Consider the following 26,614-nt stretch of genomic DNA (forward strand, 5'->3'; position numbering starts at 1 on the left):
TCAGGCTCACAGAGAAGCTGATGTGGGAGAGGAGATTCTGGAAAGCCTGCAGGAAGGTGGATTCCTGTCTGCTGAGGGGAGGCTGGAGCAGCATGGGGGTAGACAGGAAGCCGGCTGGCTCCCAGGCCCCAAAGCAGGCAGGCCTTCCTGAGGCATGTGTGGCCCCAGCAAAGGGAGCCAGCCTCAGTGACCTAGGCAATTAGCCCCAAGCCTCTTTTGACTCGACTGGCCTCCTTTGATATAGTCATCTTAATCACAACTGTGGAGGTGCAAGTATCCCAGTTGGAAGGCTTCCAAGCAGATGTGCTCCCACCTCATGTCCTTCCTGGTTCTCCCTTGGGGGCTTTTATTCTACTTTGCTCCCCCCACCAGAGCTGGCAAGCCCAGTGCCTTCTCCCACTCAGCCTTTCTTGCCTCTTCATCCTCAAGCCCCCAGGAGACAATACATGGTAGAAACCAGGCTAGTTCCTTAGAGCCTTCATCCCCAAGTAGACTTTCATCAAAAACAAAAACTCCAAACCCCAATGATTCTAGGAAATGAATTCTCCCTCCCATATTCTTAGACACTCCCTCACATCTACCTCTCTCCCTCATGTCCCTCTGCACAGACTTTGTTCTGCCAATGGACTGCAGAATGGCTGGCTCCTAGCTGAAAGGTCAGGGCTTTGGGGCCTGGAAAGGAGCTCACAGCAGGTCCAAGGGAATAGTGTCATCTTTTGTTTCTATGGCAGCCCAGCCAGTAAACTGAAGGCAAGAAGTGAGGAATAAATGTGCAGTTTTTCTCTTCCTAGAACTCACCTGACAAGTGACTCTTCTGTCCATTTGCATTTGCCAGTGGATACTTGCCTTATGTGTCTCTGAGCAAAAAAGGGAGAATTTGGAGGAAGGGGCAGAGAACGTAGAGGGGGCTCCATGCAGACATGGGCTCAGGTCCCTGGAGAGAGGCCTGAGGTCTCCTCCATCCAGGGAACTGTGTGGCAGGGAACCAAGGCAGGAAGTCATGTGTATTGAGGATCTGGTACCAAACGGAGCCAAGAATACCCAAAGCTCCAGAAAAGTCACGTAGGGGAAGAGGAGAAGAGTGTCTCCTGATGGAGATGCAGAAGGAAAGAAGGACTGTCCCAAATTGGAGGAGTGACCACCCTTTCACTGGTTCTGTGAATCATGTGGACAGGGAATGTCCCGAAGGAAGGTAGGGCCTGTCACGGGAGAAGCCTGCTGGATTCCCCTCTAACCTTGTCTACAAGGAATTCCTCAATGCCATGGTATCATTAGGAATGGAGGATAATAGAGGTCCCCAGGGGAGGTGGGCTCCACCAGGGAGGACTCCCTAGCAGTGCAGGAAGCTCTACCACCTTGACTCTCTCTAGCAACCTTGAATTCTTCCTTTTCTTACATGGTGGGACTCAGCCTAGGGCAGTACTCCACATCTGGAGGCCTAGCTGGGTCCAGAGAAGACAGAGATCCACAGGAGAAGGGATGATGCTGTGGGAGTGACATGGCTTGACTCCTCAGCTGTACGTTTTTTGTATTTTATGGGCCCGGGGACGAGTTCTTTGCATTTTCTGTTGGTCGAAGGAAAAGATGTCCTGTCTGCCTGTACTGTGAACCCAAGTGCTTGTGGGAACTAAGAGTTTTTTTTAGACATGAGCCAGATATTAGCGTTCTCAGGGCATACCCTTGGTGGGCACAAAGTGGACTGAAACCCTGGGTGGGACCCAAATAAGCCAAGGAGATTATAGGAAAAAGCCCCTCAGAGAGGACTCGGTCCTTGAGAGACCAGAGCTTTGGTGATGGGCCACAATTTGTTTACCAAATGCATGTGCTAAATGCAACATATTAATAAGATAATTATACCATTGAAAAGAATGCCCTTCCCTGTGGTCTAATGGGCTGAGCACTTGGCTGGTAACCCTAGTTTTCACTCTCTTCTTTACTCATCTCATGGCCTTTGATTAGTCACTAATCTCTCTCAATTAGCTCCTCTGTAGGAGACAGAGATGCTGGTGGTGAGAGCTCCTTCACCAAAAATGCAACACAAATGAAGGACGAGCTTAGGGCTCGAAAGGACCTTAGTGGGTGTTGAACCCAACCACCTCCTTTTACAGAGGAGGAGATTGAGGCCCAGAGAGGGAAGTGCCTTTCCCCCCAGAGATCCAGGTAGTGAGTGGGAGCAACAGGATTTGAGCTCATTTTCCCTCACTGCAGGGCCAGAGCTCTTTCTACCATGCTACTTAGGCATTATGTCATTTTGACGTGGTTTCTTTTTTTGCTCCTTCTTTGTTGGCTTCTAAGCTCCTGGAGACCTCTCCCCATCAATGTGGCATGATGGCCAGTACCCTAAATTGGGAAACCTATGGTGTGGCCTTGGGCCAGTCCTCACCCTCCCTGGCTTCCATTTTAGCCCTCTGTAGATGAAGGCTTGGGCTAGCTGGCTTCTGGGAGGCCCAAGTGCAGGTTCTTGGCATGTCTGCTCCCATACATGCCACTTTCAGGTATCAAGGATTCCAGATTCCTGGGGATTCCTTCTCCTGCCAGTGGGACTAAGGAACAGATGGTTTATGGAGAGAAAAGGAAGGTTCTTTACTTGTGAGGGTGGAGGGTGGAGATGGCTCTTGCAAGCAAATTTCTTCCCTTTGGCGTTACTTTCTTGGAAACTGCTCAAAGATCACGCTGCAGAAAGACATGGGGGTGGGAATCAAACTGTAGAAGCAGGTGTCTCATGGAGTCAAAAGAAACATACTGAGTAATTAAAAACTGCTGCCAGAGCCTGCTAAGGAAGGAGACCTTTACAGGGTTCAAATCTTAGAATTATAGGGCTAGAAAGGGCCCAGGAAGATAACTCAGGATGGTACACCAACTATCCCCTGGTGATCGCTCTCCCTCCATCCCACCCAGGGAAGGAGTCATTCCCCCTCTGAAGGACTCATAAAATACCTGGGACTTAGTTGGGACCCTGACTCTTGAGCTGACAATTACTAGCACCTAACCTCTCTTTTGGATACCTTGGCAGCCCCACCTCTTCCTGAGACTTTCCCTGATTACTGGCATGGAGTAAGTGCTTAATCAGTCCTAGTAGAATGGCAGCTCCTTGAGGGTAAGGTTTTTTTGTTTCCCATAAGTTTTTGTATGGCCAGTGCCTCACACCTGGTAGGCACTTACTAAATGCCTGTTGGACCAAATCAAAGTCAAGGAGGCCCTGATGTCTCCCTCACTGTCCCCCATTGCCAGTGGCTCTTTCAGTCAAGTAGTTGTTCCTAAGGTTGGACCTGGCTTGTTCCTTCTGTGGCCTTTCTTCAATGCCCCCATAATAAAGTTGGTCATTGTAATGTACTTTTGACCTCTTTCTATAACTCAGAGATCTTTACTTAGTAAGCCTTCCATTTAGCTTCTCTTCCTTTAACCATTCCTGGAAGCTAGCTTTCTAGGGATGGCTTCCATTTCCTATGTAGTTTTCATATAGGAGAGAGATGCTTTCGGGGGAATGGGCATCCTTCTGATGATGCAGCTTTGATTGATTCTAGACATGGCAACCAATGGCCAGACTAGCTAAGTCCTTGCAGGCTTAGCATCAGATTAGCCAGGGGGAGGATGAATTTTTTAAGGGTCCCTACTAAGTTCTAGAGTTACAAGGTACATGTGTGGAAGGAGGGCCCGTAGTCACTAGTGGTTAATTTATTGAAGCCCCTTATTTGCAAGGCCAGTGTCCTTCTCCACTGGTGCTGCCTCCTCCTCCCTCCTCCATCCTTCTGCCTTCTCCTCTCTCCTCCTTCCTCCCTCTTCCTTTCTCCCTCCTCTTCCGTCTTTCTTCCCCCTCTTCCCCTACCCTCCTCCTCCATGCTGGGTGTAAAGAAGGCAACTGAACTCTGTCTTCGGAGTAATGAATCAATCTCAGCTTGGCATCAGGGCTGCTTGAGGGATATGGTTAAAGGGATCCTTCTCACAGTCAGAAAAACATTGGATTGGATATTTCAAGCTGGGGATGTTCTCTAGGTAAGAGCCAGCTCCTCCATTTGGGAAAAAGTGAGATCCCTGTGTAGAGGCCCCACATTGAGTTCAGAAAGGTCAGCGAGCCTGAGACTCACTAGCCGGGAGGGAGGCGAATTGCTGGAGCACGTAATGAGCCCAAGGGGATTGAGTGATAGTACCCAGGTGTGCCTACAGCTCTCGTGGCCTGATATAGCAGCCCTGCACTCAGTTCTGCTTTGCACTCCCAGGGCTGCCTGCTGCGCCCTCTGTGTCTCTCACAATTCTGTTGACCAGGGGACTTCAATTGAATCGCAGCTTGACTCTTCTCGAGCTTCCTCCTCTCTAACCTTGCTCCCCCACTGTTGATGCTTCCTTAAAAATGTTTTCTCTCACAAAAGGCCTGGAGGGAATTCAAGTATTCAGTTTCATGCCTCCCCTTCCTTCTGAACTTTCTTCTGGCTTCTACTGCATCCACTTGGTCACTGCTTCTAAAATAGACCTGCGTGGTTGGCGTTGGTCAGTGGCCCCATTCTTGTGAAGCCAGCCATGCAAGGTCTGATTGGAGCCGACTGCTTGTTCCTGTTTCCCAATGTGCAGTGAGAAGCTTGGAGTTATTTTTGGTTCTTACCTAGGACCCACCAAAATGGTGGTGACACCGTCTTCCTTCAGTTAACCGGCTATCGCCCTTTCACCACCTACTTCCTTGGAGGCCTCCTTGTGGCCTGCCCTTGAGGGCTTAGAATCAGCAGAAGCCCTGGTAGGTCCTACTAAGTACCAATGAAATCATAGATCCTTGAAGTATTCCACATAATCCCTCCAGATTCTGAGCTCCCATCACTCCATTCACTGAGTGTTTTGCCTTTGTTGGGGGTTGTTTGGCTTTTTGTAGTAGAAGCAGAAAGAGCATTGTTCCAGGAGCCAGGGGCCCAAGACTAGCGCTAGCTGTGGGACTTTGTGCTTTTTAGTGCTGCTGGGTCAGCCTCTAAAAATGATGAGCTTGGCCTAGTGATCTCTAAGGGAATCTTCTAGCTCTAATATTCCTTGGGTCTAGGAAATGCCTATGGTCAAGTGGTGCCTAAGGGTGCCTGGGAAAAGGATTGGATTCTGGCTGGGTTTGCAGAAGGGCACTGGATTGGGAGGCAGAGGACTTGACTTTGAACCTTGCTCATAACTGTATGACTTTGGCCAAGTCACTGAAGTGCTCTGGGCCTCCCTTTCCTTCCTCAGTGGTCCTATTGGAAAGCCTTGTTTAAAAAAGCCAAAAGCAGCGTTCCCTTCTTTGAGGCCAGGCCAGCTCAGCCATGGTGATGGAGCCCTGACGGGAACCGGAGGAGGAGAGGAGTGGGCATTTCTTTCATCCCTCAGCAATATTAATCTCATTTGTCACGGCTTCTCTCTGCAATCTCTCAGAAGCCGTATTGCCTTTGTGTCAAGCTCTTTTCCGTTTGTGTACCTGTGTTTAAGGAATTAACTGGCTCGCTTCTTGTGTGCTCTGACTTTATCTGCCCCACTGCCCTTCATTATTAACATCCCCCACCCCCCATGTTAATTGTCTATATTTCCTTTGGTCGTCCCTTGCCTATAAATTCTAGTGCTCCAATCAGCTTTTCTCTTTGGCTTAATCACCCTGGGCTCCTGGCTCATCAGCCGAAGGGATTTCTGATCGTGGGTTCCTTCCTAAATTCCCTGGGAAAGGCACTAGCTGGTTGGCATGAAGGACCATCATCATCCTTTTGGCTTCCTCAGCCTAGCCCCCACCCCCACCCCAGTGCCTCATTTAGTTTAATTAATCATACTTAACACAATATACATCTTGTCAATTTTTCTTCACTAAAGCCTAATTTTTTTAAACATCTAGTGATTTCTGCATTTTCATCCAGAAAAGAGCACAGAGCTGGAAGTGGGATTGTGGAGGGGAAGGGCCTTTCTCACCCCCAGTAGAGAATGGGGAAACATCAGGTAGCTCAGCCCTAGGCACAATGGGAAAGTTGGCTTGCAATGGCCCTTCTTGGTCTCTCTGGCTGAATGATCTCTGCCCGCGTGGGCACCTCACCACTCAGGTCTCAGGGGTCCAGAAAACCCTCAGCTGTGCCGCCCCTAGGTCCTAGATTTAGAGTTGGAAGGGAAGCCTTTGAGCTCACTTGACACAAGAGGACACTGAGAGCCAGTGAGGGCAAGTGTCTTGGCCAGGATCACAGCTTGTAAGTGGCAGAGGCAGCCGGAGCCCAGCTCTTCCTGCCGTCAGTCCAGGCCTCACTAGGCCTCAGTTGATCATTTCTGAGCCTCCAGAAATGGCCTGGTCAGCATAGGAGAGAGGGTGGCTGGGGGGATTAGTATGGGGGCCTGGGGCCCATTGAGTGGCCAGACTGGAAGACCTGGGTGAGGAAAGGAAGGACGGAAAGGGAGTACAGGAAGGAAGAAGAACTACTGACCAACGAGGTGGGCATTCGAGTTAGCCAGGAGGGCCAATTCCACTTGGGTCCTCTGATCAGAGATGTGGAGCTGGACAAGACCTCAGATTTCACTCAATTCAATCTCTCCATTTTGCTAATGAGGAAAGTCAGCTGCCCAGCATCCTCCAGGTGTTCAGATGTGATGCCTGGGCCTGTGATGCCTGGGCTTCTGACACCAGCCCCAGGGCTCCTGCTGCACCCTCCTACCAGGCCTCACAATCCCAACCGTTCCTGGCTCTGGAGTCCTCCCAGCCCCTTTCAGCCAGAACAGCTGATCTTACAGTTCCATCTCTCCTTGCCTCCGGTTGCTAAGGCACTGAACTAATTCACACTGAGATGTTAATGGCTGATAATGACTTAACCTCTCTTCCTCAGAGATCCTTTGTATTTGAATGGGGGTCCCTGGCTTACATGTTCTAACCCAAAGGAGTCTCTAACAGTGGGTGTTGTGACAAGCCTTTGGGGGAGGCAGGCATCGCTTATTGTGCCCGTAGCTACCGCCAGCCCTGACTCTCTCCCAAGGAGTGATGGCTGGTGCCTTTGTGTGGTTCGTCCTCAGTCCAGAGAAGCAAAGGCCCCCTTTGGCAAGGATCGGATTAAGTCTTGAGTTGCTCCAGTAGATTTGAGCTGCTTTCTCCCAGTTGTAAAGCTTGCCTCTGGATACAACAGTGCACCAAAGACATTTTCGTTTTGCCCAAGTAATTAGCAAGGTTTCAAACCTCCCTCACCAGGCTCTCTGGCTGGAGGGGCTCAGCAGGGCTGTGTGCCAAGTTCCAGGGGCTGCCTCTCTGTCCTTTCTTCTCGCTCTGCATTTGAGAAGCTTGAGAGGCCTTTGGAGCCCCTTGGGAGTGCTGGTGAATAGGGGGAAAAATCAACAGCCATGTGCAGAGTGTGAGGGAGGGAGAGAGGGTGGGCGAAGTTGGCCGAGCCTGCGGACTGTGGATCCTGGAATTTTCCAGAGGCTGAGGCCTATTGGTGGAGGCAAAGGGAATGATCGTATTGTGTGACAGAACAAAGTGGCTTTGGAAGTTAATGGTGCAATGACAAATTGTCTCTTTTGGGGTGGGGCTGGTCTCTCTTTTGGGGTTTTCCAATTGGATTTCTGGGATCTATCTGCCAAGTCCTATGAAGACAGCATTGGCATTCCGTGCCATATGGAGAGCTTACTTCCTCTCCTGCCCAGTAGGAGTTACTCAGTCCCTGGGCATTTCCATCCACCTTTCTGTTATTCATTAGCACCTAAGGAAATGGGAGAATAAGAAGGAGCCCAGCATGAAGCAGAGGGTACTCCTATCCTTTGTTGGACAGTCTTCAAGGCCAGGACCACTCCAGCTGTGTGAGCTCCACTGTCTAATGGAAGAGGCCTAGGATTTAGGAGGGGCAGACTAGGTCTGCTCTGGAGCCAGATGTTCCCTCTGGTCCACACCCTGCAGGGTCAGCTTGCTCATCTTGGAAAGTCAAGAATGGGGATAGGCTAGATGGTCTCAGTTACATGGCTGCTCGAGGCTCCACCCCTTGTCAGCAGAAAACAGGAAATGTGAAAGGGGATCATCAGATCTGCCACGCTGGGAGGGATCAGGGCAGGAGGAAGCAGAATCCCCTCACCCACCGTCCTCCATGGGAATCCTTTTCTCCTTCTCCCAGTGCCCTCCCCCTCGCCCTCAGATTATGCTGTATTTCCTTATCTGTTTATATGTTAGCCCTCCCAGCAGAATGTTAGTGCTTTGAGGGCAGAGGTTGTCTTTCCTGTTGTCTTTGTGATCCTGGCGCCTGGAAAAGGGCCTTATACAGAGTGGCTACTTAATAACTGTTTGTTGTATTGGATTTGATTAGCTGCTGCTCCCCTGGTCAAGAAACATTAGTGACTCCCTATTGCCTCCCAAATCCAATACATGCCACACCTAGTCTGGCTCCAACTTTCACTCATGTACTCCATGTTCCCGTCAAGCCAGCCTACTTACTCTAATCTCTCTGAAGTTTCCAGTTCTATACCTTTGCCTAGGCTGTGCCCTATGCCTGGATTGCAGTCCCTCCTTACTCTGGCTTCTCGGTACCCCTGGTTCCCTTTATGACTTGGCTCATATGTCACCTCCTATAGGAGCCCCCCGACCCAAGTTGTTAGTACTATCCCAAATCCTTACACATATGATATATACATATGTGTGGATCCATATGTATAGATACATGTACACATCTATCTGCACATATATATTATATATGAATTTATAGTTACTTAGCGGTGAACATATATTTCTGGACCTCAGCAGGATGTAAGCCCTCACGTCTTTGTATTCCCAGCAGTTAATAGCATGGTGCCTAGCATATTTGAGTTGTTTAAGAAATGCTTGTCAAATTGGATTGCGTTGGAAATGAAGGAAGCAAAAAGCAGTCGGCGTCCAAAGTCAAGAAGATATAAAAGAAGAAAAGAGTGAAGGCATTGAAGATGGAAGCTGTGGTGTCTGGACCCTAGGGCAGCAGCAGGCTTCATTGTTCCGATCTGAAAACGATGAATGTGGGGAAAGCAGAGAGCAGTGCTTTGCTTTGCTGCTGACAAACCTGCCCTTTGGAAGGATCTGCTCCGGAATCCCAAGCTCTTCACCTCCTGTTGCTGCCCTGTGGAAGGCAGTATAGTGCAGTGACTAGAGACAGGATGGGCTGCTGCTTTCAGGCTCAGTTTGTGGCACATGCTGCTCATGTGGCCCACAGCACAGCCTTCAAACTCTAGGCAGGACTCTCAGGCCGTGTTGTCGAGAAGTCAGATGGCTCCAGTTTCCCCCTTGGATTGTGGATGCATGTTACAAAGTTTGTATCTGGATCTTCTCTAGTCACTGGCTTCTTGGACCTGGTAACTTTATTGACCCTCTACAGAGCTCATGTCCACCATCAATGGAATCTGGATTGAGTGAACCAGTAGAGAAGTGCTATTAAGCTAGTATAAATCATGCTTTGTTTAGTGGAGAGGCAGTTAAGGGCTTTGAAATAGCCATCTCTGGACAAGAGAACGTACTCGAAAGCCTTTTGGTTTGGGTTTTGAGGGGAGAAGGGTGGGAAGTATAATGCTATTTATTTTAGGGACTGATGAGTCCAATTAGTGAGACTGGAAGCTGATGGGAAAAGCATGTTCCTAAGCCAGTTCACTGTAAGGTGGTGGGGCGGTATCACTGAGGCAGAGTGCCATTTTGTAGGCTGGGAGAGCTCTGCTGGCTTGAGGAGAGAAGCCAGACCTTTGGTCAAGCACTCTCTTTGAAGGCATTTACAAAAGGGATTTCCAAGAAGAATGGAGAAAAAAACCTTTATCAGTCATCCCAGGAGCAACAATGAATTCTCAGTAAGGCAAGAGATTAGTGAGTGAAATCCTAGGGTTTATTGTATAACCGTAGCACCATTTTGTTTGTGAACTACAGGAGCCCCTAAGATACTTGGGCTTTAGGGGGCTTTGAGGAAGGCTGCTGCACTGGCCAGCTGCTCCTCAGTCTTCTGCTATCTTCTGACAGAAGACAAATAACAGAAGCAGCAATAGCCCTGTACCACACCCTGCCCCCCCCCCACTGCCTTCCATGGATATCTAATAGTAGCCTTACCTCTCACAACACTGGCCACCTGAAGCATGTGGTAGGCTTGCCCCTTCCCACTGTACAGAATGGCTTCATCATCAGGAATGCAGAGAGCATTCCAATAGTGTTTGTTTCAGTCATCTGACTCATTGGGCCCAAACGCTGTTGAACATCCATGATAGCCCTGGAAGGTGACTTGGTTCAAGGCTTTACCCCCAGTCCAGGGGTGGGGGACCTGCTGGGGAACTCGCTTAATAAAAGGATTTGCTCTGCAAAACTTGGACTCAGTCAAAGGGTGGCACTTGAGGACCTAGAGGGCCACATGGGGCTTTGAGACCACAGGTTCCCCACCCCTGCACCTAATCACTTAGGTGTAAGCTATTGATAGTTGATTGGGATCTGGAGGCTACGGGGCTCAGACTGTGGGGTTCTAGAGCATATTTGCTGGGTGGCCCAGCCAGGAAGGCTGTAGATGTTGGCAGGCCCTCTGCAGGCCTCATTAGTTAGGCTGACTGTATCTGACACTGGAGGTTCCCCATGACCAAGATGAAGTTTGCTTCCCCAGGCTTTGGCTGGTGGCCCAATGATATTTCTGTGAAGGATGAGAAGGGTCAGTGTTCATAAGATGAAACTGGCAGCTTCCAATCCGCTGCAATCTCCGCCCAGTTGGGCCTTTGCTTGTGTGTTTGTATTTAAGCCAATGCCCCATAGCCTTTGGGAATCTGAGGGAAGAGTAGACTTTTTATACAAGATTTTAAGCATTACTTCCCAAAAGTAGTTCTGGGGTGGAGGCAAGCGGGTGTAGACTGTCTATAGCTATGTAGTTGAATTTCTCCTTTTCCTCAAGCATTCCCTAAGGATGGTGCTTGTCACACAATCTGGGAAAAAAAGGGAACACAGCTGTTTCTAAGGACTAGAAGGAGGCCCCAGAACTGGGAGGTTCCCAGTAGTGGCCCCAAGGTGGAGGGGAGGCAAGAATGCTAGAGGGCCTGTCCACTGGCTAGGCAACCAAGCCCCAGCCTGCCTGTGTGGTCCTATTATTCAGGGAGCTCCATCAGTGACACTGACTTCTGGGATGGCACACACACACCAGAAGGGTCCTTAATTGTAGGCATGATCTTTAAGTCAGCCATATCCATATTCCTAGGCATGTGTGTACAATTGGCAGGTTTGTACATAGAATCCTAACTTAAATGCAAAGGAAATAACCCACCCTCACTAAGTACCTGCTGTGTATACGACCCAATGAATAGAAGGCTGGCCTTGGAATCAGGAAGACAGAGGTCCTGCCTCTGAGGCGGTTAACTACAGTGACCATGACCAACCAGGAAGTTCTCAAAGACTCTAAGTTATAGGCAAATGGCTAATTCGTATCAATGGAGGGAGTTCCCAGACCTGGGAGTATCCTATATGGGTGACATATGATATCACGACTCAAATATCCAACCATCCCCCCCTCAAAAAAAGTTAAACAGAAAAACATTCCAAGACCCTGTTGAGATGTTAGCCATTGTGTGTGGCATTAGCCTAATTCCATACAGTTCTTCCCACCATGCCACCCCCATCATCTCAGCATAATCATCCCTCTGCAGTGAAATACTGCTGACCTCCCATATTGAAATGGACAACACTGAGTTAAAAATGTAAATTTTCCATTTTGCATAAACTCTAGGAGAGACTCCCCATGGGAATGGAAGCATTTGTCAATGTTCTTGTTGGTTAGTTTCCTATAAGCATCTTACGCAGGAGAGATGTCAGCATTGAAATTCCATGTAGATGTGTGTGTATGAGTGTGTATAATGTGTGCGTGTGTGTGATTAATAACATTGGTGAACGCTTCAAAAGCCAGGAGATTTGAAAATATACAACTGCATCTCTCCCTCTTCTCTACACCCTTTCCATACACTCCCTGATCCAGTGCCATTACGGGAGATCAGGGGCAATGCCTTGTCTTAATTTATGAGTAAATGGTCCTTCTTGAGTCCTCATTTCAGAGCTGTTTGCATTTTGCCAAAGCTGATTATTTCATCTGGAGTTTTAATAACGAGCCGGATTACTTGCTGCTCAGTAACTGATAGAAACAAATAAAAAAAAGATTGCAAAGGGGAATTGAGAGGATATGAAACCTGTGGGGCCACAGAGCATTATTTTTTTTAAATTAATAATTGTAGAATTATTCTTCATAGCATATTTTGAGAGCGCAATGCCAACATCCTATGTTTAGAGAACTGTGCACCCTTCTTGCCATTTGGAGCTGCCAGGCCCAAGGTTCAGAGATCATCCAATCTTGAATGGAACTTGTCTGTTCTCCATACTTGGCATCAACTCCTGAGAGCCTCATTCATCCTATCAGGGAATGACGGTAGGCTCTGTACTGTCAGGTCTCTGGACTATCTAACCTATAACCTAGTGGTGAAGGAGGGGTGTTTTGACAAATGTAGAGCAAATACAATGAAGCTGGAAACTGGGACGATAGAGTATTTTTGAGGAGTGGATCATTGCAAGGGGAGATACTGAGATACGGTTTTCAGTAAGACATATAAGGCAGTCCAAAATGCAATTCCAATGGAGAACACTGGTCTGAGTTTGGGTGGGAGTTGAAAGACCAAGAGTGATTGATTTGGGCTGGTTTCTCCATTATGAGCTAGGCTTCCTGGAGGCCAGAGAGCTTTATCATTGCCATAGAAAGGAAGCTCCTTGAAGGCAGAGACCATTTGCCATTTTGTCCTTATATCTAGAGTACCTAGTACAATGCTGAACATGTAGGAGGTACTTCATAAATGTTTCATGGATTAAGTGGGGTTCCACTGGAAAGCTTGCTGTCCCTACTACATGGTACCAGCCCCAGGCTCCTGTGCCATTTGCACAACTGGGGTCCAGTCAGACTCCAGGCCTGACCTGCTGTTTCACTTGTCTCTGTCTGGAGGGAGAGATGGGTAGAGTAATGGGATGGGACAACAAGGCAGGAATTGTCCAGGGTGATAAACATGACATTCTCCTTGGGGAAGGGCCAACCTTAAGAAATCATCCTCTCAGCAGAGTAGTCCAGGTCTGAGGGCAGGTTGGTGCAAATGGAAGGGCTCAGGGCCTGGAGTCAGAGGCCCAGAGTCTGAATTCTGGTTCTGCCACTGGCCATGTGACCTTGACCAAGTGACTTTGCTTCCCTGTGCCTCGCTCTGCAAAATGAAGATCCCATTCTGTGATCTACTTCGAGTTGAGCTGCCCTGGCCTTGCTCCCCAATTTGGCCAGAGGCTATGGAAGCCATGCCCAAAAATGCTGGTTTTGCACCAGCCTGAGAGTGTTGACTCTCACTCAAGGAAAGGGTCAGATCAGACAACTGAACATTGTCCATGGAAGACAGATAATAATGAGTAGCCATATAAGGGAATGTTTGATCCTTTCCAGTTTCCCATTGTTATTCATATTTATTATTCATAAATTCCAGCACAAACGTTAGGCTTGCACCCCAGTGACATATCTACATTTTATTTTCAGTTGATTTCTACCTGGTTTCGCAAACAAGGGCTGACCAGGTGGGGGCCGCCTCTCTTGCTCCCTTGTCTTTCATGCCACTGTGTTCCTATTCACACACAGTCTCTCTCTTTCATGCTGTTATCACCCCTTATATCTCCTCACCACCCCCCCCATCTCTCTCCCTCTCTCTCTCTTTTTCTTAATGTTTCAGGAAAAAGATTTCTAACATGGAAAAGTGATATTTGAATAGATTCCCCCAAGGCAATCAATTTACTTTTAATTTGTCTGGAACTAAGCTTTTCTTTGTTGCAGGGGGGAAGGATGGAAACTGCTGTAAAATTTATTAGCTTCCAGGAAGATATTTGAAATGACTTTTTTTTAATGATCATGCTGTTCGCTGTACCCAGAAGCTGGGTTGTCGTGGCGATTACAGTATTCCAGATGTCGCAGAAGAGACCCCGAAACATCAGGGTATTGCTCCACTTCCGAGGGAGGCTGCTCAGTAGTAACAGACAACACAAGCCAGGGAGCTAATCGAGACTAACTCTCCTGAGTCCTCAGCTACCCACCCCCTCCTAGAATTTGTCTTTCCCCCATCTTCAGTGGTCTCAACCCAATCAATGATGTGGGAGACCTCCACTGACCCACTGCATCCCTTCCTTGGCAGGGATGGATATATAAAGAGGTTGCATTGTTCTGGGTTTGAAGAAGTGCCTGGAGTCTTGACAATGCTGTCATTTTTGAGCTCCTTCCCATCTGTCCTTCCTCCTTGTCCCCACCCAAGCACACAGATATCTTGGCAGTCTTCAACCCTAAAGAATTTAGAAGCCTCGGGTTCTCTTTGCTCAGTTGGTGTCTGCTGTGGCCTCTTCTCTTGCAAACGCCAAGATCCCAGGAACTTAAAGAACACGACTGAATTCACATTGAGTGGAGCATTAACTACTAAGGCTTTTGATTTTCTCAAGCCTTTCATTGACCACCACCACCACAATTTCCAACTGGCTATTGTGTCTCATCATTTCCTCCATCTTGCTCTCTGGGCCTGCCTCATTCCTGTCCCCCGTTGTGGTACAGAATGCCAGCTTTGGAGTCAGAGTCCAATCATCAGCACTCCCACTTTCTATCTGTGTGACCTTGGACAAGTCCCTGGGTCTCTGTTTTCTCATCTATAAAGTGAGACTGTTGGATCCGATGGCCCTTCCAGCTCCAGACCTAGGGTCCTTTGAGTCTGATCAAAACGAGCAGTTGAAGAAGTAAAGGATCGTGCCCAGTACTCTTGTCTGCCCAGTCTCTTTATGCCACTGCCTCAACTCTTAGTGTCACGCAGACCAAATCGAAGTGGCTGAGTTCTGGGAGGGCCCCAAAGTGAATTATAACAACTACCAATCTTCTCCCTGGCTTTGCCCCACTTATGCTTTTGTTCAGCTTGGCAGGGTCTTGGTATCGGTCTCCTTGGGCGACATTCACTGGGCTTGCTGCAGGGCCTTCCATTTCCCTCATAGGGCTTTCTCAAACGGTTTCTGAGCATCGAAATGAAGTTGAGCAATTTGTGGGCTGATTTTCCTCTGCCTTTGGAGCCCAAATGACAAAAGGCTCGAGGCCAGTCAATCTCCGCTTATCTCAGTCACTGTCAGCGCCCTTTCTTTCAAAGGCTCAATTTTTACCAGCCGTGCTCAGCTTCATTTCCCTGCTCCCCATGCAACAGCACAAATGACTCCTACTTCGACACATCTCGAAATCTCTTCTTTTCCGAATTGCATTGCATCGAGTCCCATCCTGCCCCCCTCCCCATGGAAAAATGGAAATTCCCGACGCTCTTGTGATTGCCCAAAATGCAGCTGGGATTGTGGAACTGTATGGGCCACGCCATCATCTCGCATAAATAGGAAATTGGGAAGCCCTTACACCTTCATAGGCTAGCACTTGCTCACTTTGCCAGCTCAGCACTAAAGATTCCATCGAGGAGAATTCAATTGCTTTGGATTCTGAAAGGTCCATCCTTTTCATTGATTTTTGTGTTGTACTGGAGTAAGTGCATTTTGGTGTGCAGCCTGTGAATGGCAGGGGTGACTGGAGAAGGGAGGGGAGGCGGCCTCCTTATTTCACCCCCACTGTCCAGCTAAGCATCAGACCTCAGTGGGATGTGGTAATTCTGGCATCCAGGGGCTCCCCTCCCTCCCCTGGCTACTGACCAGACCCTATAGCACCCTTGTTTGAGAACGTGGCCATGGCCAAACTGGCCATGGTTTGCTAGGGTGAAGATGTTGTCTAGTTCCCAGGGAAGTCAGAGTCCCAGGATCTCCAACTTGGATACAAATTCATCAAACATTTAGGGGAACCCCAACGTGAACGAAGAACACCCTTAATAACATAATAGACAAGTGATCATCCAGTCTGTGTAGGAAGCCCTCCAAGGAGGGGAAACTGAGGAAGCCTATCCCTCTTTGGCATGTGATGCCTGCTAACTGCCATGGGCTTCCATAATGAGCTCAGGTGGCATGCTCAGGTTATATTTACTTTCCCACCCCCCAGCTACTGTGCAGAGCATATAGAGCTCCTATACGAAAATGGTAGATCTGTCTCAAGTCAACCATACTGTGCCCTTGAAGGTCATCTCAGCAAATTTCCCCATTTCTCTGCTCTGTGCCCAATGCCCTCTCACAGCTTGTGTGACCTTGGTTAAGTCACTCAAATCTCTGAGCCTCAGTTTCTTCATCTATAAAATGAGGGAGAAGTTAGACTAGATAATCTCCAAGGGCCCTTCTGGCTGTAAACATTGGATCCTCTGATCTCAGAGCTTTCCTGATCCACAAATCCAGATTTACCTTTCTTGTGTCCCATTCTTTGGAGTTTTTGCTAGATGACTGAAGTAAATTCAATGAGCTAATTTGGATTCATTTTGACAATAGCTCCCTGAGCTCTGGGTCCCTACAGGTAAGATTTGTATTGAACACAGGCCTTCATTGTGTTAACTCAAATTAGTGAGTGTCTGCCTGTGTTTCCTGTTTTTGTTTCTTGACAAGAAGGCCTTTTGGCTCTCCCCAAATTCAACCATGTGGATGGTTACAAACCAAACCTCTGCTTGTAGCCAGCCCAGGCCCCAGTCTGAATTGTGGCAGTGGAGGGGCTAGGCATCATGAAGGGCTGCTAATACATAACAGGGCAGAGAAGCGGAGAAGAAAGAAGGGAGAAAAACTGAGGGAGAAGGGGGAAGGAGGGAAGGATGCATGAGTGTTGCCAATAGCGCACCTCTTCCCATGTGTATGTTCATGCCCATTCCAGAAGTTGCTTACACAAGCCCACAGGAGGCGGCCCAGCCTCTCTCTGCCTAAAGACCTCCAGTGAGAAGCGCATTACCTCCATTTGGGGATACCTCTCATGGTTAGGAAGTTTTTCTGACTTCAAGCCTCTCTTTGCATCTTTGTGGCTCCCCACCCCCACCCCAGGGTTCCTACTTCTGTCCTTGGGGCCAATCGGAACCAGGCTAATCCTTCTTGAAAGGGACATTCTGGCAAAAGACAAAACATGGAGGAGGTTGTGATCCTGTCAGTGCGGCAGGCTGCTCGCCACTCCATGCAATTTCTTTATGCCTTTGCCAACAAGTCTACTGGTGCATTGCTTGGTTGCCTGTGCTCCCTTCCTTGTCATGAGCTATTTTCAGGTCTTAAAAATGCTTACTGCTTAATTGGAGAGTCGCTCATTTTCTTTGCATTCTACATTTGAGTGGGGAAAGAGTTCTACCATGTGTACCTGAAGGCCCTCAGACTGGGGCTAGGCACACCAGCTTGGAACTAATAGGACCCCACTGATTCAAAGTACCTGGAAGGCTTAGTATTTTAAATAATTTTTATTGCTAACCAGGTGCTAAGAAGCCCAATTGTTTCTATGCTGTTGCAGGGCTATAAGCTTTGTTAGGGCCCTCTAAGGTTCATGGCTCTGGGGCAAAGCTCTGATTGACCTACCCTAGTTACATCCCTGCCCAAGATCACATAGTGAATTAGTAGTAGAACCTGGACCTAGAATTCAGAACTCTGAACCTCCTAATGAGAGAAGTGCCCTTTTCTCAACATCTACTCCCAAGACCAATCCAGAGCATGTGCTAGATAGATGGGGCATTGGAAACATGTTTTTAAAAAAATCATCAAAATCCATAGTATATGGAACTAGCATGTTTTGCCATAAAACCCCTTCCTGAGGGTGAGGCAACATGGTTTAGGGCAGAGAGGGATGGCTGTGAGGTCCAAAAGACCCGAGTTCAAGTCCAGCCTTTAATGCAAACTAGCTATGTAACCTTGGACAAGTCTCTTAAGCTCTCAGTGTCTCAGGCAACTTCCTGAGACTCTAGGTTCCAGATGACTTGCCAGCTGACAGTGGTAGAAAGTGTTTCCACACTGGGAGTACCCTGCGTAGATGAAATCACAGATCCAACAGAACAACAGCAAGAACCATGGCAGCAAAACCCTTCCTGACAGTCTGCTGGTATTAGCAACAGTCTCTGGACTGTTGGCCAAGGTTTGCTCTGTCCAGCCCGTCGTTTGTTTGTATATTTTTTATAGTATCCTAGGGATGTTGTTAATGCTGGGTTACTGTACTTATTAACACACATCAGCAGTGAACCTTTGAAGGCATCGCTGGAGACAGCATGGTCCAGTAGAAGGGAGTCCTGGATGAGAAACCCGAATACCACACAGCTTACCTTGCTTCCATTTTGGCCAAGGCCTAGTTAGTGAAGATTAAGCTAAATCTGTGGCATGTATGTGGGCACGGACCAGGATGCTCTTTTGATACATATGTTCACCTTTTTTTGTCAGAGACTATGCCCTCAATTGGATGTGTGTAGGAGTGTGGGCCAAGCATTAACCATTCCTTTCTGGGATTAGCTGATCTCTGTTGAAGTGGTGACCATTATTTTAACTATTCTAGCATGGAGGAGTGTCTGTAAGTTCTGTGATCTTAATAGGCCAAGACTTTGTTTTAAGGTAAAGAAGCCCTAGATTATTGAAAATACCCATTGTGGCTGGACATCGATATGTAACTGACACACTGGCTCAGCTCTGAGAAGCTTTGGTAAAACCTGGGGTGGAGTTCTCAGCGTTGCTTTCTGCCTGTTTGGGAGCCAGGCAAGCCTGTGGCTAGTATGCTGTAGAGAGAGCTTGTCCATCTTTCTAAGAGACAGGCCGCTTCAGGCCCTAAGGAGGGAAGGAATTACTGTACAAAGGTTGGCTATTATCAGCACCAAACAACACTCCCGGTGCCTTTCTGTTTGAATTGCTTCCTGATCTATTAGGTCTTAGCCACTGCTGACTCTTTTGCCTTCTCAGACCCACTGAAGACTGATAACTTTATTTAGGGCTTCCAAGTGTTTTGCCAGAAGGTTCATGCAATCTTCTCACCCAACTTTAATGACAAGTTGCCACTGACCATTTCCTTTTTAGTGGCTGGATGGTGCACGTAGCATCTTTTCATAAAAAATGTTTGGATCCACTCCGAACTGAAATGTTCTTTGGCCTCAAGGTTTGGGTTCTCTTTCCACATGTATGTGCCATGTTTAATGACAGAAGACAAAGATTGATGAAAGAATCTCCACTGGCTCCCTGTTGCCCCAAGATCAAATATACACATTCTCCAGATTTGGCATTTGATGCCATTTATAATCTGGCCCCAATCCCCCTTTCTAGCCTTATTTTCCATTAGTTTTTCTACCCCTGCCCCATACATTCTATGTTCTACTTGGTTCAATGACTCAACAGGGGACTTGGAATCTAGGCTTGGCTCTGCCACTTAATAGCCATGGCCTTGGGCCCTCTCTAGGCCTCATTTTCTCTTCTCTCTAATGAGGGGGTTAGGCTAGATGGCCTCCATGGTGGTCTCCATGTTTTTGCCCATGCTGCCATTATCTGCATCCTCAAACTGCCCCCTACGGCTGGTCAGAAGCAAGGGGACAGCTGGGGAGTGGGTGTGGATGAGTCTCTGTACCACCAAGCAGTGGCTTTCTGTGGGAGCAGTCGATTAAGTGAAATATGGGATGGGAAGTGCTTTGTAAACCTTACAGGGCTAGATAAATTTCATCTATTATTGGGTCTTGTTCCAATGTTGCTGTCTGGCACCCCATTCACACACCTTGCTAGCAGGTAAGCAGTTCCCAGGGAGCTAGGGAAGTGAGCCTAGGAAGCAGCCTTTCCAGGGGTGTGTGTGTGTGTGTGTGTGTGTGTGTGTGTGTGTGTTCTCGTAAATTGTTTTCATTATACATTTGTAAGAAGAAGATGATGATTGATGAGTTCTGGTCAGCTCAGCTGGCAAACAAGTACCTATCTGTGTGTTTGGGCCAAATTCCAAGTGCTCTAACCTTGCTGCCCTCATAAACGGGGGGGGGGGGGGGGGGGGAGGGGGGGAGTGATGAAGAGGCCGTGAATGACACAGGCAAAGGTCCTGGGACCTTCCCTTGAAGAAGAGGCTCTTAATGTGAGTAGCAACTACTTCCTACCAAGACAAGTAGAAAAACGTCCTGAAGGCTAAACTCCTGCTACCCATTCAGAAGAAGCTGCAAAGGGACTGGATGCTGGCCTTGGTATGACACTAGCCCCTCTGCTTTATTAGCCTCAGCTTCCTCATCTGTAAAATGAGCCGCTGCCTCACAGTCATTTTGAAGCTGCTAGGACCTGCTGTGTGTAAGGCACTTGATAAACTTGAAAGCACCATGGAAATGTTGGTTATCTTTCTTCACTATCCTTTGCGTTGGAACCCCCAAATGCCCCGACTAGGTTGGAATCAAGTTAAGTTTATATGGCACATAGACAGAGTGGGAGGTTCCCCCCAAACCCTCTGGGCATATGGTTCCTCCCATCCCTGGTGCCCAGAGCAGGCTACTGTTACTCTTTATACTTTCAACACCTGCCTTGTTGCTCAAAAGAGAGCTCTCTCCCCACCTCAAATAGCAGGCTGACTTCCCCTCCTCCTTCCTTCCTCCCCACCCAAACAGCACGCTAGCCTTCCCTCCTCCTTCATCCCCCCCCCACAAACAGCAGGCTAACCTCCCCTCCTCCTCCCTCCCCCAAACAGCAGGCTGGCCTCCCCTCCTTCCTCCGCCCCCCAAAACAGCAAGCTAACCTCCCCTCCTCCTCCCTCCCCCAAACAGCAGGCTGACCTCCCCTCCTCCTCCCTCCCCCAAACAGCAGGCTGACCTCCCCTCCTCCTTCCTTCCTCCCCTCCCACAAACAGCAGGCTGACCTCCCCTCCTCCTTCCTTCCTCCCCCCCCAAACAGCACGCTAGCCTTCCCTCCTCCTTCATCCCCCCCCCCACAAACAGCAGGCTAACCTCCCCTCCTCCTCCCTCCCCCAAACAGCAGGCTGGCCTCCCCTCCTTCCTCCCCTCTGCCCCCATTCCCAATCCTCCTCTAGGATTATAGGGTCAGGAGCTGCCAGGGGTCTCAGCAATCACCCAGCACAACCCTTTCATTTTCCAGAAGAGGCCACACAGGTAACAACAATAACCCTCATTTTTAGAAGCCCTTCAGGTGGACTGAACCCTTCACCATCCATTAGCTCCTTTGCTCCTTGCCACAAGCCCGGGGGCCAGCTGCCATCCCCTACATTTCACAGATAGGGAGGCTGAAGCTCAGACCAGTGAAGGTCCCAGTGCTACACAGGGTCACAGATGGACACTTGCAAGGGACCTTCGAGGCAGTTCCATTCGGTTCAAAACCCATTTATTTAGTACCTGCTGCAGGTAATTTATATCTAGTAGAGGATGCAAAGACAAAAAAAGCCAAGCAAGCCCTGCCTTCCAGAAGCTTACATTTTATTGGGATCACCTAGGACAATCCCCTTATTTCACAGATGACAAAACTGAGGTTCATGCTCAAGGGACCTCAAGAGAGGTCATGCTCAAGGTCATGCTGCCTGCAGCGTGTTGGGGCTGGTATCTGAACCTGAATCACAGGATCATAGATTCGGAGCTAGAAGGGACCTTACTGATTTATTGAGAACTTAATATGTGCCGTCCAGCACCGGGCTAGGCGCAGGGGAGGCAAAGATAAGCATAGCAGTCCTTGCCTGAGCTTTGGGAGCTCACATTCTCCTGGGATCATCCGGAATGGGAGGCTGATGTACCATGTGGGGTGAGGAGCAGATGTCAATTTCCCACTTGCCAATTTCAGGCAGGGAGAGTCCCTGGCCCTGGAAGTGGGATGGTGCCTTTCCACCCAGGTGCATCGTCAGTGGTAATTTTGCTGTCACTGTTGTATCCATCCTCTTGATCCCATAGGGATTTGTTTCACAGCTGGCTGGGGTTTAGGAGGCACTCGGTTGGGAGGTGTCATTGCCTTTTTCTCTCTCCATTCCTGTGATGGGGCTGCTAATAACCGTGATGAGGACAAATAAGTGCCCCCATCTCTTGGGAGCTGACTTACCCAGCCCAGTTCAGCCTGGCTGCACTTACTTAGGTTTCAGCCAGCTCTTGTTCTGGGTCAGCTTTCAGCTGGCATGTAGGAGATGGGGAGCCGGTCTCTAGGCTGTGCTGCGAATGGGCATCTTCTTCCTGGGACTAAGCCCTAAGGCCTTTTTCCTAAAGGCTGAACTAGGTCTCCTCAGCCAAAGCTTTGGGAGGTCCCCCCCCACACACCTGCACCCACAGTTTTCCATCTCAAACTACGAATGAACAGGGCAGGGCAAAAATAATTTTCAGGGCAATTTCTTGCTTTGCTTATGCATTGAACTTCTTTAATAACAAAACAAAATAAGTAAGATCACCATATAGAAGGCCTGACTTCTGGGTAGCTCATTTGCAACGTCGGTTGCTGTGCATGGGAGGTTCCAGGCATTGTTAGCCAAGGCTCTGGAAATACCGACAGCTTCCACAGCTGCTTGCTTTTCCCAGAGAATGCAGTAGGGCTGGGGACCCAGTGAATATTTGGGGCATAATTTTTCAATGATTTTGGTTCGAGTGAGTGTGTGCGTGTGTGTGTGCATGTGTATATGTGCATATGTTTTACCTTTCTACCCCTGTTCCCCCCTCCAAGATTTTCTATAAATGTTAAACTGCTCATATTTTTGGTGCATTGTATGATGTGATGAGAATTTTTATTAGCTGAGCCTCGTGCTAGAATGTGGTAGAAATACAAATGTAGCCAGAAAGCAGAGGTGCTAAACACCCCATGGAAAATGAATGGGGGTACAGGTGGGCAAAAGGAAGCCCTGAAGCTGGACCCTGATGAGGTCCAGCCCCAGAGCAGGCTTAGCCCCTGATGACCTTGGTCTGGAAAGACCTTACTAACTGACAAATGCTGAGCCCTAGACACTGACCCCTTCTGCAGCAGATTCCATATGCTCTCTGTTCTGCTGCTGCCTATGAGAAACACAGCTTGAGTCAAATTGCACTGAGGGTTGGGGGAAAGGAGACGAAGTCCAAATAGTCAGGCATTGGTATTTAAACCTCACCTCTGTTAAATCTAGATGGCGGGGGGGAAGAGAAGAGAGAGGAGCTGTTGGCATGAGCCAGCTCAGAGTAGGGGAAGCTAAGGTAGAGCTGAGCAGAAGGCCAAGATCTGTCCATTTGCCCCCAGCTCTGAGGGAATCAGCTCCAGAAAGCCTGGCTGTAGATGTCCTACCTACAGTGTTGGGTGGTTTTTTTCCCTTTTGTTGAATAAAGTTTCCAATATGCTGCCTTTGAGCAGGCACTTGATAACAAAAATGCTGACTAGAAGCCCTGTGACACCCGGGACAAACCTTTTTTTTTTTAATATATTTCTCATCATAACTTGTTTCCCTTTCGGTTTTGGTTCCGTCAGCAGTGGGAATGGCAGCACAAATAAAAAAGCTGGGGAGGGAGGACTCCTATATGACCTGTTAGCAATCCTTTGCCCAACACTTGGGCCAAATGCAATAGAAGCCTGACTCTTGGAAGGTGACACATATTTTTGAGTTGGCCCTGAACGTGGAGCCTGAGAAACTGGACTATGGGACATCACAATGGATACTATGAAGGGCTGATGGAACTGACTTTTTCCTTTTTTTTTTTAAACAGATCAAAATGAAGGCTTTCATTGCAGGGAAGAATGCCGCATTCTCGGTCACTCTGACAGGTGCTGGATGCCTAGGAACCCTCTTCCTACTCGGGCCAAGTCCCCAGATCGTGGAAGAAACATCATCACTCTGTCTATTGAAGCGACGGCTGCCGATGTCGAGGTTTATGAAGACTGCACGACCAAGAGGACTTTTGCAACCTTTGGCAAGGATGGAGGTGACCACGCTGAGGACCGTTCCGCCCAGAAAGGCAAGAGAGCGGCAGACCTGGCCATCTGCAGCCCCAAGGTCACCAGTGCCATCCGTGAGGCAGGCAACGGTTGCGAAGCCATCAGCCCGGTCACTTCGCCTCTCCATCTGAAGAGTTCTCTGCCTACCAAGCCAACGATGGTCACCTACAGTGCCATCATACACTGCCCTGCTACCCACACCGTGGAGCAGTTCCCCAACAACGGGCCTTCTCGTCCCACTGAAGCAGAGCCACGCGGAGCCGACAGCGAGAAAGTGGTGCGCGAAGTCAACCCTCTCCTGCCTGAAAGCCCCGAGAAAGAGTCCCCGGGAGCGAAGAGGCTGAAAGATATCGTGCTGTAGGCTGGCCACATGCAGAGGAGGAGCGACCATGGTGACAGATACACAGAACAACCATGGTGATGTACGCGCAAATCAACCAGCTGAAAAGCGTTTTAGTGGCTCACCAATGCCTGTATTTCAAAGTTTTCCCTAAATGTATTGTTTGTTTGTGAATGATACTGTCATAATGTGACAATCCCTCTTGTTTCAACAGGAGACAGGGGTGTTCATTTGGAGCAAATTAGCTTTGGTTTCTGGGGGCCTTGGGGTGGGACAACAGTAAGGCAAATTGAGTTGTAAGAAGTATTATGTCTTAAGTATTTTGGATTTCTATATTTTTCTATAGTAAAATTATAATGTAAATGACTATTGTTTGTGGAGCCGAAAGTAGCCCAAACTGCACCTGGGGCAAATTTAGTTGGGGAGAGAAAGGTGCAGAGCACAATCGAAAGGTGGGAGGAAGGCATCTCAGAAGAGGGCTGCCATAGTGATGGATTAGGGGCAGCCACCGTCCATGTCTCTTGAGGAGCGTGGCAGGGAGGAACAAGGGACAGCCGTCATCATGAGGAGGAAGCACACCCTCATGCGAGTACCCCGGACTGAAGGCTCACGTACCCTGTTCGAGTTACGGCTCAGATTATTTGTAAAGGATTAAAAAAACAAAAAACAAAAAAAAAAAACAAAAAAAAGACAAAAACAACAAAAAAAAAACACTGCTATCTGGACATTTAATCAACACACCAATGTCTCCGATTGGCAGACAGCGACTGGCTGTTTCCTAGGCACCGTACTACCAGGAATTCAATGACTTCAAGTTGAATCCCTACAAAGACTCTTGGCAAACTCACGCACCTGACAATGTTGCTAGTTTCCCATGGACACCTGCCCACAAAGAAGACTCCGTTTGTTGTCACTTGAATACTATCTTCTGATTCAGTGTTTCTGATTATCACACTTGTGGTGATGGCAACAGGCTTTAAAAGTTGTGTTTCCAAAACAAGACACAACTCTCTGAACTGGCAGCCACACCACTAGGTACCGCTCGCAGAGGTGGCAAACTTGGGGGAAACGGCACATTTCTGAGCCCATGTAATGAATGATGGCTCATCATTTGCAAAGTCTTTTTCACAGAGCGATGATAGCTCATTGGAGAGAGGCATTTTCAGATAGTAGGCTGCCTAATTTGCAGGTGTCAGAAATACTCTGCTGAAAGTTTTATGAGATCCGTTTTTCTAATTTTCAGGCACTGAGCAGGAAAAGTTGTTCCCTGAACTCCTTGGTTCCCAAGTTTCACTATGCTCTGTCTCCAATAATCTAAAACTCAAAATGACTGAATCTATTTAGAGAGAGAAATTAGCATGTCTTCAGACCTACACTTCCTGATTCAGTGTTCCCCAGTCATGATTGGAATTGGTTTGCATAGCTCATCACGGGCCTCAAATTTCAAATCTTCTTTCTCTGTACCCGGGGCTTCTAAATAGGGATAGAGTAAGTAATAGAAAGCATAACATTTAGGCCAACCTAGCGGAAACATAGCAACATTACTAATCAGATTGATGTGCCTTCCATATGGAGAAAATTGAAAGTCTTTTTGGAATGAGCACATTTTGGGGTGATTAAAGATTGGAATGTGAATGAAGACGCTAAAATGAAAACCCATTAAATTGACTTAGCTTATAAAACAACCATAGGCTAGAGTTTCTAACCTAAAGATTTGCTTTTCTTTCTTTTTTTCTTTTAATCAAACTGACTATTGTTTGCCATTTTCTAAAATTGCTCCCCCTCCCCATTTTTAAATTCATCTGCTTAATTCTCACCTCATTCATTGTGTTTCCTAGCCAAAGGAGTGTGTGTGTATGTGTGTATGTGTGTGTGGTGTATGTGTTTGTGTGTGTGTGTTTAACCCAAGTGTTCATTATTTAAAACAAAGCGAAACAAACCAGATCTCATCTTCTCTCTGCTTTGAACTTCTAAGGACAAGAGTTGTTTCTCCATGACCAAGTGTTTTGATTCTTCTCCTCATTAGTGTCAATGATTGAAGTTCACAGGAGTGCCCAGTAAGAAAGCTTCCAAGGTCAGGGCCAAACATTCAAATGAGATTGTTCTTTCTTCTTTTTGAGGTTAAGGTAGATCAGTCAACTATATTTCACCATTTCCGTGGGGTTTTTTTGTTGGAGTTTCTGCCTTTGTTCATCACTAAGAATGTTTTATCTATCTGGTAGTGGTAGGGGGATAGGGGGGCAGAGGGAGGGGAGGGATATAGAGTTTCGGAAGGAATCTCTAGTGAAACTGCTGAATACTACTACCTCATGCAAATTATTAGCATAGCCTCAAATTTTCCTCTGAAACTGACACAATTAGAGATCAATTGTCATGCCATCTACATGTTTCTGTTCTCACTGGATTTCATTCTCTGCTGATCCTGTGTTCTTTTCCTTTTGGTTTATTTCCTTCCAATGGCAGCGCACTGATATTGAAATCCTAGATAGTTTATTTTCTTTAACAATTGACCATTCTGTTAGAGTAATAGAAGAAAGAAACCTCCCCCCCCCCCCCCCTTTAGTTACTAGTGC

The 26,614-nt window shown here is 47.9% G+C and overlaps 1 protein-coding gene across 1 annotated transcript in view; it reads left to right on the forward strand.

Moving 5' to 3' along the window:
- PCDH19 (protocadherin 19) overlaps nucleotides 1–24,710 on the forward strand; it is a gene marked incomplete in the record, with an annotated part of 72,659 nt that extends 47,949 nt beyond the window's left edge. Inside the window, 1 exon segment of the mRNA XM_036740241.1 lies at nucleotides 23,473–24,710. Within this exon segment, the coding sequence (XP_036596136.1) occupies nucleotides 23,473–24,062 (590 nt within the window).
- Between the last annotated feature and the right edge of the window lie 1,904 nt (nucleotides 24,711–26,614).

This window comes from Trichosurus vulpecula, chromosome X (assembly GCF_011100635.1).
Source record: "Trichosurus vulpecula isolate mTriVul1 chromosome X, mTriVul1.pri, whole genome shotgun sequence".
In the NCBI taxonomy this organism is placed as follows: domain Eukaryota; kingdom Metazoa; phylum Chordata; class Mammalia; order Diprotodontia; family Phalangeridae; genus Trichosurus; species Trichosurus vulpecula.